Below are 17,780 nucleotides of genomic sequence, written 5' to 3'. Positions count from 1 at the left end.
ACACCCAGGAGACAGGGCCTGTTTACCCACAAACCAGCCAGGCAGGCCAAATAATCCTTTTTGGAAAATGATCGCTGGCGGGAAGCGCGGGCCCACAGAGGCGGTCTCTCCAAGGGGCTGGCGCCGCGCGGCACAGCCGGAGAGAGGAAGTGTGATGGGAAAACCGGATCAGCTCAGCCAGCTCGGGCAGCGGAACGCGCAACCTGCCACCACACCTCCGCACGACAGCTCGACGCCAACACGCTTCGGGACGAGCGACAGGCTCCTACCAACACGGCTGGGCGACTTGTTCCACTCCCCCGCCACCCTTGGCGTCTCCTGTTCCCGGTTTCAAATGAACTGGTTAACTAGTGGCACAGTAGAAAGAGCGATGGCTGGATACCTGTCCAGTTCAGCTATGAGTGGTGCTGAAACCGTGTGCCTCTTAACCCACCCTTTCCACTGGGACCCAGATCTGATGCCACAACAGCACATCGCTCACATGTTTTTCTCTTCTATACTGTGGTAATGCATGAGATGCTGCAGGTCCCAAGGCAATTTACAACGAAAAGAGAGGTAAAAGCTTCTAGTAATGCAAACCCATCTTGGACGAAATCAATGGGATTAAAGGAAAAATGTTTGTGCGCTGAACCAGAACACCAGGCACAGTGAGTGTAATGGCTATAAGCCATTACAGGCGTATAGAAATCTTGGCCTTATGGAAAACTAGAGTCCATTACTATACCTACAGGCATGGGAGCAGATGCAGGGGGTCACTTTTCTCTATGCTGCGGCCTATAAGTTATGAGTGCTGACACCCCAAACCCTGGTGGAGAGGAGCCAGATGCCCCAGCCTTTTTCTCAAGTTCGTGATTGAACCACTGTCTGGAGCTGAAGGGAACCCTGTTGAAGGCACCTATAAGCCCTGGGGGCACTATGGGCCCAGCTGTTTCTTAAAGCCACCCCTGCCCCAGACACCTACTACTCATTACGTAAAGGCGTGTTGCCTCTCCTCGGCCCGACGTGAATTCCCCTTAATTTTCCAAATGTGACCTCTTTCCCTGGTTTGGAAGGTGTTGCCGTTTCAGGTCCAGTATGCAGTATGACATTTCGAAGTAACAGAAACGCTCATCCTAGTGTTGGCACGGTGACACCTCGCTCTGAACCACATGGTGCAGGACTGCGTTTCCATGAGCTTCCGATGAAACCGACCGAAGGCCAATGAGCGATCTAGTTCAGCCTCAGCTGGACGAGAGTGATGGGGGGGGGCAGGCCTGGAGGACAGCGGGCAGTGACACACTGGAGACAGTGCAGGGCCGAGGGGCGGGGCAGGGGGTGGTGAAGGAGGCCTGGAGGACAGCGGGCAGACACAGTTCAGCGCCTGTGCTGCAGTATCTGTGTCTGTGTGCCCCCCTAACAGCTCCCCACAGCCCAGCCACAGCCACAGCGACCCACCCCCCCCCAGCTCGCACGCAGTCACAGCTCGGAGAGACGGAGAAACACACTAATCCCTAATCACCCCTCCCCCGGAAAACGCTGATTCACTGGGATACTGCACAAAAATACAAGATAAGATTTCTCGGCTCGAGATGCACCTTGCCATGAATGGGACAGGCACAGCCTGGGCTCCTTCCCTCATTCAGGACCTGCGCGGTGCTCTGACCTTCTAGGATTACAGAGCCTGTTGTTGGGAGTCGCACTGAAACCGCAGCCCAGGAACCGATGGGTACAGACGTGCTGCTCCGGCAGCGCTCCTTCATTGTCCCCTCCCCCCCCAGGCTGAGGGAGCTTGGAAAACACCTACAGTACTGATCACACACCCCTCTGCGATCGCCCAAGCAGAGCCCCAGCCTCCCATTGTTCGCTTTAAGCAGCAGTATCCCCTGATTTAAGCGGGCAGCCCACTGGAGCTCAGCAGGTGTGAGCCTGGTCAGGACCTGGATGGGAGACTCCTGGGAAAGCTGAGGCTGCTGCTGGAAGAGGTGTTAGTGGGGCCAGTAGGGGGCGCTCACCCTGCGGTCTGTGTGGGTCCTGATGCCCCAGTATAGTGACAGGGACACTGTACTGTTAAAAGGTGCCATCGTTTGGATGAGACTTAGAGGTCATTAACATCCCAGGGGGTTTCTTCAGAAGAGTAGGGGTGTTACCCCAGTGTCCTGGTCACATTCCCCCTGGCCTTTACCAGTCATGGCCTCCTAATAACCCCCCTCTCTGAACTGGCTTCATCACTCTGCTCTCCTCCCCACTGAGAGCTGGTGTGTGTGAGAGGACTGGAGCATCATCCAGGTGGGGCTGCACACTGGTGGGGGTGGAGGGGATCCCCATGACCTGTAAAGAGCTCTATATGCATAAGCAATCACTATGATGAATTTAATCACTGCCTTCCTTCATGTGCTGTCCTGTCTGCAACGACTGACTTAAGCTGTTGGCAGAACTGCGAAGGGGGTTGCAGGTGCCCGGGGGCAATGCCCTCTCTCCCACCTGCTGGCGTCCTGCCTTAGTCACACTGGCTCGCCGCCCCAGACCAGCTCTGCACCCAGTACAGGCACCTGCCGCTCACGCTAGGCAACCCTCGCCAGGCAGCCTGGTCACCTCGGCAACAACAAAGTCGCTATGGTTACAGAGGCAGAGTGGTGGGCTCTGGGGAGGGGAGCGCTTCTGAGCCACAACTTCAAACGCAGAGTCACACGCAGGCTGTGACAGGCTGGACGGCAACATCACCTGCCCCCCCCCGCGGCAGCAGAGGTGCCGCGACCCCCCCCCGGCTCTGCACAGCAACAGTGTGGTGTTGCTACTGCTGGTGCTGCTCAGTCACTGATGAGCACCGATGAGCTCAGTCACTGATGAGCACCGCTGCTACTGGTAACAGGACCTCAAGGCTGTGGAACAGAGCTCTGAACACAGCAGCTTTTCCCCCTTGGATTGAACACGTATGTCTACATACCACACGGACGTCTACAGTCCACACGCACGTGTACAGTCAATATCTACAGTCCACACGCACGTCTACAGTCAATATCTACAGTCCACAAGCAAGTCTACAGTCAATATCTACAGTCTGCAAAGAAGTCTACAGTCCACACGCACGTCTACAGTCCACAATCAAGTCTACAGTCCACACGCACGTCTACAGTCAATATCTACAGTCCACACGCAAGTCTACAGTCCACACGCATGTCTACAGTCCACATGCAAGTCTACAGTCAATATCTACAGTCCACAAGCACGTCTACAGTCAATATCTACAGTCCACACGCAAGTCTACAGTCAACACGCATGTCTACAGTCCACATGCAGGTCTACAGTCAATGTCTACAGTCTACATGCACATCTTCAGTCAATATCTACAGTCCACACGCAAGTCTACAGTCCACACGCATGTCTACAGTCCACATGCAAGTCTACAGTCAATATCTACAGTCCACAAGCACGTCTACAGTCAATATCTACAGTCCACACGCAAGTCTACAGTCCACACGCATGTCTACAGTCCACATGCAAGTCTACAGTCAATGTCTACAGTCTACATGCACCTCTACAGTCAATATCTACAGTCCACAAGCAAGTCTACAGTCAATATCTACAGTCCACATGCACCTCTACAGTCAATATCTACAGTCCACACGCACCTCTACAGTCCACATGCAGGTCTACAGTCAATGTCTACAGTCTACATGCACATCTTCAGTCAATATCTAGAGTCCACGCGCATGTCTACAGTCAATGTCTACAGTCTACATGCACATCTTCAGTCAATATCTAGAGTCCACGCGCATGTCTACAGTCAATGTCTACAGTCTACACGCATGTCCAATTTCTACAATCTACACGTGGCTACAGTCAATATCTACAATCTACATGCATGTCCACAATCTACACACGTCTACAGTCAATATCTACAGTCCACAAGCACGTCACCAGTCCACACACGTCTACAGTCAATGTCTGCAGTCTACAAGCACGTCTACAGTCCACACACGTCTACAGTCAATGTCTACAGTTTACATGCACATCTTCAGTCAATATCTAGAGTCCACGCGCATGTCTACAGTCAATGTCTACGGTCAATATCACATCACATCACAGTGTTCATCTCCCTGCAGCTTGGACACCTGTCCTCTGACCTGAGCGGCCGGGCTCCTCCCAGCCTTCATCAGAGCCCTCCTGGAACTGAAGCAGACTTCTGCCCCCGAGGAGACCAGGGGGACCTCGACTTTCTTGGCCACCCCCGGAGGATCGGGATCAGGCCAGGTCAACAGCACCCGAGCTGCTGCTCCGGGCGGCACAACTCAAGGAAAGGCTGAGGTCGCTGCCTCGTTTCTAGTCTACTGGTTCGGCACTGTCACTGAACGCCTTGTCACCGTGCAGGTCTGGTGGTCGTGCACGGTGACCAGCTCCGCGCGCCGCGCAGGCAGCCCCAGACCTCCGCGGAGGACAGCCGCCCCCCCCCCCCCCGGCCGACTTCCCCCCAGCTGTCGCTGTCACCGCCGTCCATGTGAAATGTTCCGTCTCCTCCAGGTCGGCGCAGGGGCGTGCTCCTGTCGTGACTGGTTCTGGGGATTAGTCGTAGGAAGAACATGCACGCTCCCTAAAGAAGGATCTCCACCCTCTACGCGCCCGTGAGCTCCTCCATCACCTCTGGCACCGCAGGAGAGATCTTGTTGTTGTGGTCGTCGTGTGCCTGTGGATAGAGGCCTGACCGCCTCTGTCTGCTGCACCCCTCTCCCGAAACATCTCTTTTTTTATCTCTGATGCAAAGCTTCGGCAGGTAAAGAGGTGTTATGTCTTTATAGACTAAATCATCTAACCTCCCCCTGTCACGATCTCAGTCCCCCCTCTTGAGGGCAGTCCGGCTCTTTCGTATTTTAGCTGATTATTGCACCTGCCCCCTGTTTAGTCCATCTGTATTTAAGCCTGGCTCTCTCGCTATTCCTGGCTCAGCATTGCACCCCGAGCACCAGATCACCCCCGTCACGCCCCCCCCGAGCACTGGATCACACCCGTCACGCACCGCCCCCCACCCCGAGCACCGGATCACCCCCGTCACGCTCCCCCGAGCACTGGATCACACCACACCCCCCCTCGAGCACCGGATCACCCCCGTCACGCCCCCCCGCACCGGATCACCCCCGTCACGCCCCACCCCCCCCCACCCCGAGCACCGGATCACCCCCGTCACGCCCCCCAAACCCCCCCCCGAGCACCAGATCACCCCCGTCAGGCCCCCCAAACCCCCCCCGAGCACCGGATCACCCCCGTCACGCCCCCCCCCCCGAGCACTGGATCACCCCCGTCACACCCCCCTGTCAATCCCTCCTGATCCTTGTCATCTCCTCCCTGTCGTCCTTCTCCACTTACTTCCAGATCATACCGTCTTCACAGGGTCCTGAACTATGCTTACACCCCCTTTAAGAATTTATGGGAATGACGCCCGTAGGAAGAACATACACGCTCCCTAAAGAAGGATCTCCACCCTCTGTCTGTCCCAGCACTCTCCTGCAACAAAGGGAACCATGACTTTCTCCTCTCTCCTCCACCTGGAGTGATATCGTTGCCGCTGGAAACCCACAGCGCCTCTTAGAAACCGAACCAGGACTCTGGGAGGACTTGACGCGTGTCTCAGGCTCCAGTTCAGCTCGGAGGAAGAGACCGGAGATGTAGCTCAGCCAAGCTGCTACATCTGTTCCCCTCTCTGTCTCGCTGGCCGTGAGTGAACGCAGCAACTCTCATCACACCAGACACGTGAAAAAGACGTTTCTCCGCCACCGTTAGAAAGGAGGTCATGCGAACTTCCTAGCTAGGAACTAATTCGTCCGAGAATCTCACCCAGACAGTTTTTTTCAAAGGATCCTATTGCATCAGCCTCGGTAGTCTGATAGTGGAGTAAGGTGCTCCAGACTCCTACTACTCTTTGTGCAAACGGGTGCCATTCTACCCCGAGACAACAAGCCGACATGCAGCTCCCCAAAGGTCAACTTCTCGAGTCAAGGTCATCGAAGGCATTAGTCTAAACACACTGGTGATCATCAGCCCACATCCCTGTGGCTCTACAGTGCTCTGACACAGCACTGAAGGGTTGACGATGAGATGCTTGTTAACTCATTAACTGTAGATAGACTCTCTCCATCTCCATCAATGTCTTTTCTTTCCCTGGCCAGGTCTCTAAGGCACATCAGAGAGCACCACACATTGCTGGCACTGTGCTGCTCTTCGTCATGGTCAAAACCGCTTGAGCAATACAGGGGACAGACCACTGACCTCTCTTTGGCCCGATCGCACAGGATCACAATGAAAGCTGAACCCTCACTTTAAGAGCCAAAAGTTACAGTTACAAGAGGCACCGTGCCTGCCTTTGAAAGATGCCCCTTACACAGGGGGGACAGCTGTGAAAGACACACACCCGAGCGTAAATCGGCACGTCGCTTTGCGTGACTTTATCTGACTCACTTAGAAAACACAGGATTAAATCTATACGATCATGAGCACACTTCAGGTGTGCTTGCACGCTTTCCTGTAGCATTGACAGCTACTTTTTGCAAAATGTTCGTGATGAGGGAATGATGGCGCAGGGTGATGACCATGACAAGGACGTTGATAATATCGATGACGATGGTGATGTCGTCGATGACGATGATGATGGCAATGATGATGACACTGATGTTGGAGATGATGAAGGTGACGATGGTGATGTTGATGATGAAGATGGTGGTGACGATATTGACATTGGTGAGAGTGGCACTGATGATGATATTGATGTTGGTGATGAACGTGATGGTGATGTCGTTGATGACAGACAACGGCAATGATGATGATACTGACGTTGTTGGTGGTGAAGATGATGATGAGGATGCTGTTGATGTCGTTGATGATGACGATGTTAATACTGATGTTGTTGAGAGTGATGATGATGGCAGTGATGTCATTGACGACGATGGCAGTGATGATATTGATGTTGGTGGTGATGATATTGGCGATAATAGTGACCAGCTCGTGTACACATAACCCTACCAAATAATCTCTCTGTGTGACAAATGATTTAAAGGGCAATTTAAAGAAAATATATGAACTAAAAGTAAGTGAACGTGCATGTGGAGTGTGGGGCTGCAGGCTTTGAGAGATAATCTGTCCCCATGCTCTCACACACACACACTCTCACACTCACACTCTCACACACACTCTCTCACACACTCACTCTCTCACACACTCACTCCCACACTCACTCACTCACTCTCTCACACACTCACTCTCTCACACACACTCTCACACACACTCTCTCTCACACTCACTCTCTCACACACTCTCTCACACACTCACTCTCTCACACAGTCACTCTCTCACACACTCACACACACAGTCACTCTCTCACACACTCACACACACTCTCTCTCACTCTCACACTCACTCTCTCACACTCACTCTCTCACACACACTCTCACACACACACTCACTTTCCCACACACACACACACACTCACTCTCTCTCTCACACACACACACACTCACTCACACACACACACTCACTCTCTCTCACACACACACACTCACTCTCTCTCACACACACACACACTGTATCGACAGGTGGAGCTCCGTGGTGGCCTGACAGTGACAAGGCCACATTCACCCGCAGTGCTGGGGCCATCACTGGGCACAGGGGCCGATGCTGACCCGGCGCTCGCTGGTCACCCGGGACACTCGGCGCCCCCTACAGACACCGCGCTGGAATTACACCTGGCTCCTCCCTCCCCCTTCGAAAGCACAGCGGCGGTGTTGCTGCGGCGCAGGAAGAACAAGTGTTCTGCCGCCTGCAGGGACTGGCGCTGGAATCGGCATCTCTCGCGGCTTTCCCGCGCCACGCTGCTCCCGGGGTAGGAGCAGGTGTGACCTTAGCACAGCTCTACATATTTGATGAGGCAGCTGTATCCCTGTGGATTTCCCATGTTCCTCTGCTAATCCCCTGAAGGAAGCCCATGCAGTGAAACAGCAAGTTTTCTGTGGTTTTCTGGGACAACGGCTTCGTGTCAAAGGCAAGACTTGCGATGTGCAGCTGTCGTAATGCTCTGGCCGGAAACACTTTTTTTTTAGCATTTCTTTTTTTTTGTTTGTTCGTTTGATCTGATCCTCATTTGCACTTAAACACCCTTAGGGATTTAAAGAAAGAAAATCTGTGCACTTCACAGCTCCAGTCGGCACTCTTCCAGACTATTTACAATGCACAGTATTAACAGCTATAAAATACACTTTTAAAAAAGTTTCAAAAAGCATGTACAGTTACACAATTGAATTGCAATGTAAACATCTGTGTTTAATATAAATTACAGTATCAACCCCATTCGTTTAACTGTTCTGGATCCAAATTCTAAAACACAGCGCCCTGTATAGCGGGGGACAGTCCAGTACAGCTTCTCCTGGCTTATTAGAGGTTCTGAATGGCCCGCTGTCCTACAGTTTGCCACAGGTTACGGTGGTTTACTTTGCTGACAGGTAAACTGGGTCCCTGTCAGGATGTTAAACTCCACCTGCGCGAGGAACCACTGTCTAAACGCGAGAATTATTGTTAATAATAATAATTGCTTACACTTATATAGTGCTTTTCTGGACACTCCACTCAAAGCGCTTTACAGGTCGTGGGGATCCCCTCCACCCCCACCAGTGTGCAGCCCCACCTGGATGATGCTCCAGTCCTCTCACACACACCAGCTCTCAGTGGGGAGGAGAGCAGAGTGATGAAGCCAGTTCAGAGATGGGGGTTATTAGGAGGCCATGACTGGTAAAGGCCAGGGGGAAATTTGGCCAGGACACCAGGGTAACACCCCTACTGTTTTCGAGAAACACCCTGGGATTTTTAATGATCACAGAGAGTCAGGACCTCGGTTTTACATCTCATCCGAAGGATGGCACCTTTTTACAGTATAGTGTCCCCGTCACCATACTGGGGCATTAGGACCCATAAAGACTGCTGGGTGAGCGCCCCCTACTGGCCTCACCAACACCTCTTCCAGCAGCAACCTTGGTTTTTCCCAGGAGTCTCCCATCCAGGTACTGACCAGGCTCACACCTGCTGGGCTTCAGCAGGTTGCCAGTTGTGAGCTGCAGGGTGATATGGCTGTTATATCACATTCCACCACGGACTATAAATATAGCTCAGAATATGTCTGACAGTCCGATAGGGACAGCTGTATCGTAGCGTATTACGCCGAGATTACACCGCGCGCCGTCCTGCAAGACGGCGCAGCCCGCGTGTTTCCGGCGCGACCGTTTCCCCGCGAGCGCCTCCAGCGCTCGGAACGACTCACCGAGGGCCGGTTGAGACGCAAAGTCTTAGTGCCCCCCGGGCGATGAAAGACCGGAGTTCCTCGGTCCTGCGTGAATAGATGACTTGTCCAGCTCAGCAGTAATTTACTGGTCTTTAGAAAGAGGGGACCTGGGAGGCTAATTGGGGTGGGGCTCCCCAACAGTGCAGTATAACCAAATCGTGGCCGCAGACGATGTAAAGGTCGAGTCGACCTCAACCCCCGCTGTTTATTTCTGTGAAGCGCGCTGACCTGCTCTGCACAGCGCCCCCTCTCGCCGCGCTGCGGAACTGACTGCCTGCTGCGAAGCGGAGCGGTCACGGAGATCACCAGCAACAGCTCACAGAGCCCGTGGGGAGAGTCACGGGGCGACTCGTGGGAGGCGGGCCGGGACCACGTTCTGTGGTGCGGCTGTCCAGGACACGAGTTCTGCTGCCGGACACGCCAGCTCTTTTTAAAAAAAAACCCCAACAACAACATAATGCTTCTGTACAGTAAATCGCTTTCCCTTCTCCGCCATAGCCTGGGTTTCTAGTAGATCCCAAACAACAGCACACCCTCTCTCTCTCCCTCTCCACTGTCCACAACAGAGTCATGAACACCCGCGAACATGTGTGCTACAGCGGTGTGGAAGGCGGCGTAGCTCCGCCGGGCACATAGAGGACAGGTCTCCCGGCCGCGCTGCGGTTCAAGAGCAGACGAACAGGCGCAGCCCGCTGTCTGCTCTGACCCGCGTGTGTGCGGGCTGCCTCCGAGCCGCGGAGCAGCCTGCCAGACGCGCAGAAGCAAGGGGCACCGTGCGACCGACACCACCGCCACATCCCAACCCGGTGCAAAACCAAGAGCGCCCGCATCGGTCACAGGAGGTGCTCGTGGATCGTGGGTCGATTCAGACACCAACGTGGCACCGTGTCTAGAGCGTGGCGCGCATTTCCCTCCTGTGGAGTGAACACGCAGCTGACGCAGCCCGCGTCCTGAGGACGAGCCTCCCTGAGCAGCCCCAGCCCGGGACCGTCCTGCAGGGAGGCGGCCGCGGAGACACCGCGAATCTCCCCACGAATTCATCATCGCTGCTCGGGCGCTCACAGCCTGCTGCAGGTCTACAGAGAGAACACTCCCGAGATGACACACACCCCCACCCCCCTCAACCAATAAACAGTCACGTTTATTACACGGAGAACTGAGCGAATTTTTACACACGGGAGCAGTGGAGCGCGAGACGAAATAAACTGTTTCACGAGCTCCGCCAGCGTAGGACAGAGAGGACACGGGTGGGCGTGGAGGAGGGGAGAGTGTGTGTGTGTGTGGGGGGGGGGGTGCACTGTCAATAAGTGAGCCGCCTTCGGCTCGCGCCGAGTCCCCCTTTCATCCTCACCCCTGGGGAGCCGGCTCGTGCAGCAGCGAGTGAGGAGGGCGGGGGGGGGGGGGGGGGGGGACCCCGCGCGCGCGCGCGCGCGAGCTCAGGGACGCGAGCCTCCCCGGAAGGCACGCGCTGGGCTGGCGGGCTGAGAAACATGGGTACGGATGACAAGATCGCCCCTGCGAGCGGGAAGCAACCCTTCTCGCGCCCCCCTGCTGCCCGAGCCGGCGAGGCGCGGACGCTGGAGAGACACTCGTCGCGGGAGCCACCTCGTGCACCTGTGGGCTCAGGAGCGGCTCGCCTGGGCGCCGAGCTCAATATCACCTCAAGGTTAGGGGGGGTCCGAGAGGCTGTACCGGCGATACAGCCCCGCTCCTCCCCTGCGCAGGGGTCGCACACACAGACACGGCACGGCGTGTCAGCGCCGGGCCCCCCTCTTCCACGCGAGCCCGCGCGCCCAGCCGTGACCACGCGTGCACAGCCCCGAACCTGCTGGCCCACGCGCCGACACCACGGCCACCACCTCCGTGTCGGTCCCCCTGTCCTCCCCCACGGCAGTCCCTGCTCTCAGCGCGCACGCACGCACACACACACACCGGCCCGACAAAACTCGACCCGGCGTGTTGCAAGCTCACGCGGCCGCCCGAGCCCGGCTCACTCACCCGTGCATATTTCGAGGAGTAGGGGTCTTCGAACAGAGCCCACACGCGTCGCTGCCAGCGCCGCCACAGGCCCCCCGACTTGGCGTCCGGAGAGTCCCCCAGCGCCAGCCTCTTCGTCATCTCCAGCTCGTCCTCGCCGTCCCCAGAGTCCCCCAGGCCGTCCCCGTCCGCGTCCTCGCCCCCCAGGTCCGGCGCGCCGCCCCCGAAGCTGTCCAGCGCCTCCTCGGCGTCCCGGTGCTGCCGGTAGGTCATCCAGCAGCAGGGCTCCACGTCCGTCTCGTCGATGCCCCAGAAGGCCAGCTCCTCCTCGTACAGCGGGCCGCACACGTCGGCCGGGCAGTGCAGCTTGCCCGTGCGGTAGTAGTTGAGGATGTGGGCGAAGACGCCCGGGTGGCGGTCGAAGAAGAACTCGTCGCTGCGCGGGTCGTAGTCGAAGTGGCTGTGGGCGTCGGGCTCCGCGAGCCAGGCCAGCCGCGTGCCGGGCAGGGTGCGCAGCGTGCTGCGGTAGGTCTGGTGCCTAGTGCCCCCGACGTTGATCACGATGCGGTCGCTCTCGTCCCCCTGGCCCATGGCGGCCCCCTCTAGGCATGTCGCGAGCCAGACCCGGGCATGTAGAAGGCGGCGCGCGCTGGGGGGGGCGGCGGCGGCGGCGGCGGGGGGGGCGCGGCGGCTCCTCTCGCGCGGCACATGTGCGCCGGCCGGGGCAGAAGGGAGTGAAGGTGAGGCGGGAGGCGGGGCAGGGGAGGAAGCGAGAGACAGAGGGAGGGGTGGGGGGGAAGGAGAAAGGTTTGAAAGTTTGGGTTGTTTCTTCTCTTACAAAATGCTACCGGGGCTCAGCGCGCAGGGATCGCGGCGAAAGCGCCTCTTCCCCGCTGAGGCGCCGAGTCGCAGGAGAGCCCAGCGACAGCAGGCAGCGAGAGAGGGGGGGTGGGGAGAGATAGGAGAAGGAGAGAGGAAGGAATCGATCCGGTGCAATCCCACAGAAGGAGACGAAAAAAACCCCCAAAAAACCCCCCCGAATTCATCAACGCAGAATTCCAGCCATCATTCCGCCGGAAGAAAAAAAAAACCCCAAACACGCACGCACACCTTCAGAAAAAAAACCAACAAAACTTGAAGGAAAAACAGCGCCGAGACGGTGCTCCTCTGGTCCGAGAAGGGGCCAGCGGTGCGGACCCCAGCCCCTGGCCGGCCGCCCGCGGGGGATCGTCCGCGGTGCTGAACGGACAGCGCCTCCGTCTCCCCCTCTGCCCGTGCTCTGTCCTCGGCGGTCGGAGGCAGCGCCGGCCGGCTACGCGAGGACCTGCGGCATCGATCGGCGCCGGGTGACTGGATGTGCCGAGCCCGATCGATCACCCGCGAGCCGGTGGTGCGAACCCCAAGACCTGCGGTTCCCGAGCAGGTCCGCGCTCCGAGTCATGAGCGCAGCCCCGCTGCCGCCGAGCGCTGGCTGGTGCCTTCCTTCTCTCACACCATGCAGCAACAGCAAACAACAAAAAAAAAACGGTGTTTGGAGTAAAATCAGCGACAGAGGAAGGAGGAGGGGTCGGGGTTTCAAATCGGCACCCCTGCGCACCGCGACCCCAGCCACCTCCAAAAAAGAAAAATTCGGTGGGCAGCTCCGTGCCGTGCCCTGTCGCTCGGAGGTCGCACACACACACCCACCCAGAGGCGTCGCAGGCGGAGGGTGGCGGCGGCGGTCCGGCGCTCGTACGGAGGCGACTCGGCTCGGCTCGGCTCGGCTCGCTGTGGGTCTCTCTCCCGCTCCTCTCGCGCGGATCCCGGGGCTGGCAGCAAGGCGCCGCGCGCGGCAGCGTGCTCGGCTCTCGTCAGTCCTGCAGAGGCGCAGCGCAGCCTCCAGACTCCTCGCCGGCGCGCAGGCGCACTTCGCTCGGCTCCGGAGGGAGGGTGGGGGAGCTTGGGGTGGAGGTGAAGGACGTATCCCCGGGTCCTAGCGCCGCCGGTCACTCCGCGCACATGTGGCGCCCTTCAGGGCTTCATCATAACAATACAAAGAGACCCCCGGACCTGCCATCACAGCTGGGAGATGGATTGTAACTCGATTTCTCCTTGCATGATAGTAACTTTAACGAGTGTGCTGAACTGGTCAAAGTACAAAACCTCCTCTCCGTCCCTTTTAGCAACAGACTGCTCCAGTTACGGTGTTCAAGGGAACGTTTCCGCAGGTCTTTCCTCCCGGCGGCTGTCAGGGTGTATGACGCTGCCCTAGGCTAGGACTGTTAGCCCTTCATTTGCTCCTCTATGGACGGCATGTTGCTCTATTGTACTTTTTGGACACTCAGTCTGTATAAACCTATGCACATTTTGCACATATTCTATTGTTTTTACAGTGACTATGATCATCATATTTTGCACACACCTATGTATTTATTTTTATTTATTTTGTATAATTTGTCGTCTATCCTGATGTCTGTTTTTTTGCTGGTCTTGGGCTGGACTGCTGTAACACATCAATTTCCCTTCGGGATCAATAAAGTCTTATCTATCTAACTAGGTTGGTAGGGTTCAATCCAGTTTTTTTTCTCTTATTAATTGTAAAAAAAAAGAGCTTTTAAGGTGTTGCACTAGATTCTCAGATCCGGCCTCCTAAGGTTTAGGCATTTTACAGTGCTGATCTTCCAGGAGCAAAAATATAACATGTATAGGGTCACAAAAGCACGCAGTGTCTCTCTATGGACCTGCCTTCAGTCAGTCTGGACAAACTGTTTACTTCCCTTTATATTCCACATCCACGCTGTCACGATACGCATGATGTATTCAAATGAATTGAAACATTTCCTGTGAAGTACCCAGAAGAGATCAGCAAAAACAGGTCAGATCTAATAACAGAGGGCCAATTATCGATGAGCAACAGATAATCATTAAAATTGCCTTCAGAGAAGGGAAGGCCTCTGATGCTTCTGCTGACTCCTACCTAATTAAAATCAATTAATAAACCATTCCAGGGCCCCTGCGTGGGAAAGTACAGGTCATCCGGAGCTGGACTGAGGAATCTGGATGGGAGAGACCGTATTAAAAGAGCTCAATCATGCAGACTGCCCCCAACCTGCATCTGTTACTGCAGGGACGAGCTTCAGAGAGGAAATGATCTTTTTCAGGATCGTTCATCAGCCGGCTCTTTCTCGCTCTGGACTGTTATCCGGGCGGAGTGAGCCGTGCTTTTCACACAGTGCCTGTATCGGCCCTGGGTCCCAGGGTCTGGGAGTGTAGCACGAAGCTGACAGGTTGCATCGAGCTGAAAATGAATGGTTGAAGAGGTGCTGTTTCCCCATTCTTGAAAATGGACTCTATAGGGCTCATCCCCAGAGCACAGTTCCTCAGCTGTGTTCCAGTGAGAGTGTCTCGTCCTGTCTGTTCTAGTGAGAGTGTCTCATCCTGTCTGTTCCAGTGAGAGTGTCTCTTCCTGTCTGTTCCAGTGAGTGTGTCTCTTCCTGTCTGTTCCAGTGAGAGTGTCTCTTCCTGTCTGTTCCAGTGAGTGTGTCTCTTCCTGTCTGTTCCAGTGAGAGTGTCTGGTCCTGTTCCAGTGAAAGTGTCTCATCCTGTCTGTTCCAGTGAATGTGTCTCATCCCAAGAAACACCCTGGGATTTTTAATGATCACAGAGAGTCAGGACCTCAGTTTTACAGTACAGTGTCCCTGTCACTATACTGGGGCATCAGGACCCACACAGACCACAGGGTGAACGCCCCCCTACTGGCCTCACTAACACCTCTTCCAGCAGCAGCCTCAGCTTTCCCAGGAGTCTCCCCTCCAGGTACTGACCAGGCTCACACTGCTGAGCTCCAGTGCTGAGTGGATTATCAGCTGGGAGCTGCAGGGTGATGTGGCTGCAGGCTGCACCACTTAGGGAACCTTATGACCCTTTAACACACATGAGCCTGGACAGGCAGAGAAAATCACATTACAGTGTAAATAAATGGGTTGTGTTGGAAATCGGCTATCCGTGTTTAGCCCGTTATGGATTTTCTTACTTTCTAGCAAGGTATTAATGATCCAAAGTGTCCATTAAGCTCCCATTAACAATAAATCGCATGTCACCCGTCTTTCACAAAGACAGTCCGGAGGAAATCAATATCACTGACCAGCCCTTCACTGGATCTGATCGATGGGCAGGAATGGTGAGCCGGGGAGCAGCCAGCAGTGATGTAAGAAGTCAGCTCACCCATCAGCTCAGCTGGAGGGAGCCAGCGGGACACGGGACACACGTCCACGAGGGCCGTGAGACCTCCTGCCTTAAGAAGCGCATCTGTACCAGGGCGACCACGGGAGTCGTGCTGAGCCTGCTGGGAACAGGTGTAGACTTCAGCATCCCTGCAGTTTGCACCGAACGGGCTGACGGACTGGGATCCGTGTCGGGTCTTGTAGGAGACCCTGTGCGATGTGGTAAGAGCTGGAGGAGACAGGAGGCGTGGTGAAAGGAAACACACAGGGGTTTAATAGTGCACAAAATAATAGTGACGGTCCGTGAGACAGTGAGCGGGGGAGACAAGGAATAGCATCCAAATCCAAACAGGTCAAAGGCAGGTCAGGGCCCAGTCCGGGGGTCCAGCGACGAGTGATCCATCCTGGGACAAGACAAGGTTAAAATCCCCGGGAGGGGAGAACACATGGACAGACAAAACACGAGGTCCAGGGGTGACGGGGCGAGACCCTCCAGACCCCGGGCTCAGGGAGCGGGAGGTGTCGGGGACACCTGTGCCCCCAGGAGACAGACGTAGGGTTTCCTGGTGCCAGGCAGGCCTCGCGACATCCTGACCCTAATGATGAGCCCTGAGGACTGGAGGAGCTGGTCTTTAAATAATACAGCTAAGAGGGCACACCTGGGGAGCTTAACCACAAGGACAATAATGGGAGTTGTGGAGCGCCCTCTAGGGAGGGATGTCGGGCGTGACACGGACAGGCTCACAGTCCAACCCTGACCTTTTCAAATCAGATCAACCCCTGGACATCAGGGCCAGACAGCTTTTTCATGCTGCAGCTTTTCCCTCAATTTTTAGCAGCAATGAGCGCCGGCCCGCGTTCTTACAGAAACACAGAGGCACCGGCAGTCTCCTTTCAGTGAAGCCTCCTCGCTTCCTGACCCGCGGGGCCGAGAACAGTCGGATTGCGGTGCCGACGTGCAGCAGACGCCCCGCCCGTGGGAGCTGTTACGTGCCGGTTATTGACACGGGATTCCGCCCTGAAATGACAGTGTTACAGAGGGACGCGCAAAGCTGAGGCCAGGCCGCCCCCTAGCGGCGCCCGGGCGCGTCGCAACGTCTCGGCGGGCGCCTTCGTTTCCATAGCAACAGCAGCAGCACCGGCGGCCGTTCGGGAACACCTGCACGCACGGGCTTCGCGTGAGCGCACTGCTCTTAGCGAGGTGTGTGTGTGTGTGTGGCGAGGGGGTGGGGTCTCACCAAGACCTCTCTGCTTCGGAGACGGGACCGGCTGAGCTCGTCTTATTCAGTGCTCATGTGACGAAGTGTTCACCACAAATCACATGTAACCCGCCATTCACAGAGACCGGGGTCCGGGGTTAATTCCGACCTGCCGGTGCCCGCCGCACTGCACACAACCCACGATCAGGCGTCTCGGCTGCACAGATCGGGGTTCGCGATAGCGCCCTGCTCAGTCGTGCCACACGGTCTGACGAACACCGTTCACGCAGAAGAACTTCCTACCAGACTAACTCACCGCTTCCAAACAGCCCGCCTTCGTGTAGCAGCGTGCGTAGGTAAAGGTTTATTCCCTGCTGAAAAGAGACGAAAGAAAACACAACGTTTCGGCCGTGGAGCCTTCTTCGGGTCTGAAGGCTCCACAGCCGAAACATTTCGTTTTCTTTCTTCTCCTTTCAGCAGGGAATAAACCTTTACTCGTTCCTTTGCTTCCGGTAACAGATTTGAGTCTGCAGTCGCTGCTATCTCACCACGGCCCCCCCGCGTCAGACGAGTGAACGTCTAAACCGGCCCCTGTGTGAGAGAGCCCGGCGCCAAACTAGCAGAAGTTAAAAAGACCCCGACGAACCCCAGAGAAAGCAGTCATTGCATTCCGAGGCAGAGCGCCCGGGCTTGCGGTGGGTGCCCGCGGGGGTGTCGGTGGGTGAGGTACCGGCTGCCGGACCTCGGACCCCCGGGGTACCTCTCTTCCGCTGAGCCGCCAAGTCACGTGTCCGCCAGGCCAAGGGGCACCCCGAGGCGCGAGGGTGACGGGGCGCCCTCAAGAGATCGTCAAATCTCTATTCCGTCGCTGTGTTTTTGAAAAGCTTAAATTATGGACCCAGTTCTATTCCCTTGCACCCTTCTGCGTGAGTCTCGATCAGCAGAGGATCTCGACAGAGATAATACGACCAGCGACGTCGTGTTTTATTTTATTTCATCCTATTTTTTTAACAAACGGGGTTCTGAAAACGTTCCAAATCCCCCAACCGACACTGAACCACGAAGGACACATTATCTTAAACGAGCTGTCAGCGGGGGCCCGCTCCGCCC

General features: G+C 56.1%; 1 protein-coding gene across 6 annotated transcripts in view; it reads right to left on the bottom strand.

The window, feature by feature from the left end:
• The window catches only part of LOC148645768 (voltage-gated potassium channel KCNC1), a 57,304-nt gene extending 43,926 nt beyond the window's left edge, over positions 1 to 13,378 (bottom strand). For 4 of the 6 annotated variants that reach the window (XM_088611536.1, XM_088611535.1, XM_088611540.1 and 1 more), the window contains exon 1: positions 11,291 to 13,377. In XM_088611536.1, the coding sequence (XP_088467662.1) occupies positions 11,291 to 11,860 (570 nt within the window). In that variant the 5' untranslated portion in view covers positions 11,861 to 13,377. Of the gene's footprint in view, positions 1 to 11,290 lie in introns of all 6 variants that reach the window. The other 2 variants (XM_088611539.1, XM_088611537.1) reach the window with 2 other exon arrangements.
• Positions 13,379 to 17,780: the final 4,402 nt, after the last annotated feature.

Source organism: Lepisosteus platostomus, chromosome 18 (assembly GCF_059453375.1).
Source record: "Lepisosteus platostomus isolate fLepPlt1 chromosome 18, fLepPlt1.hap1, whole genome shotgun sequence".
NCBI classification, from domain to species: Eukaryota; Metazoa; Chordata; class Actinopteri; order Semionotiformes; family Lepisosteidae; genus Lepisosteus; species Lepisosteus platostomus.
Note: the sequence above shows the minus strand (reverse complement) of the source record. Positions and strands in the feature narration are given on the sequence as shown.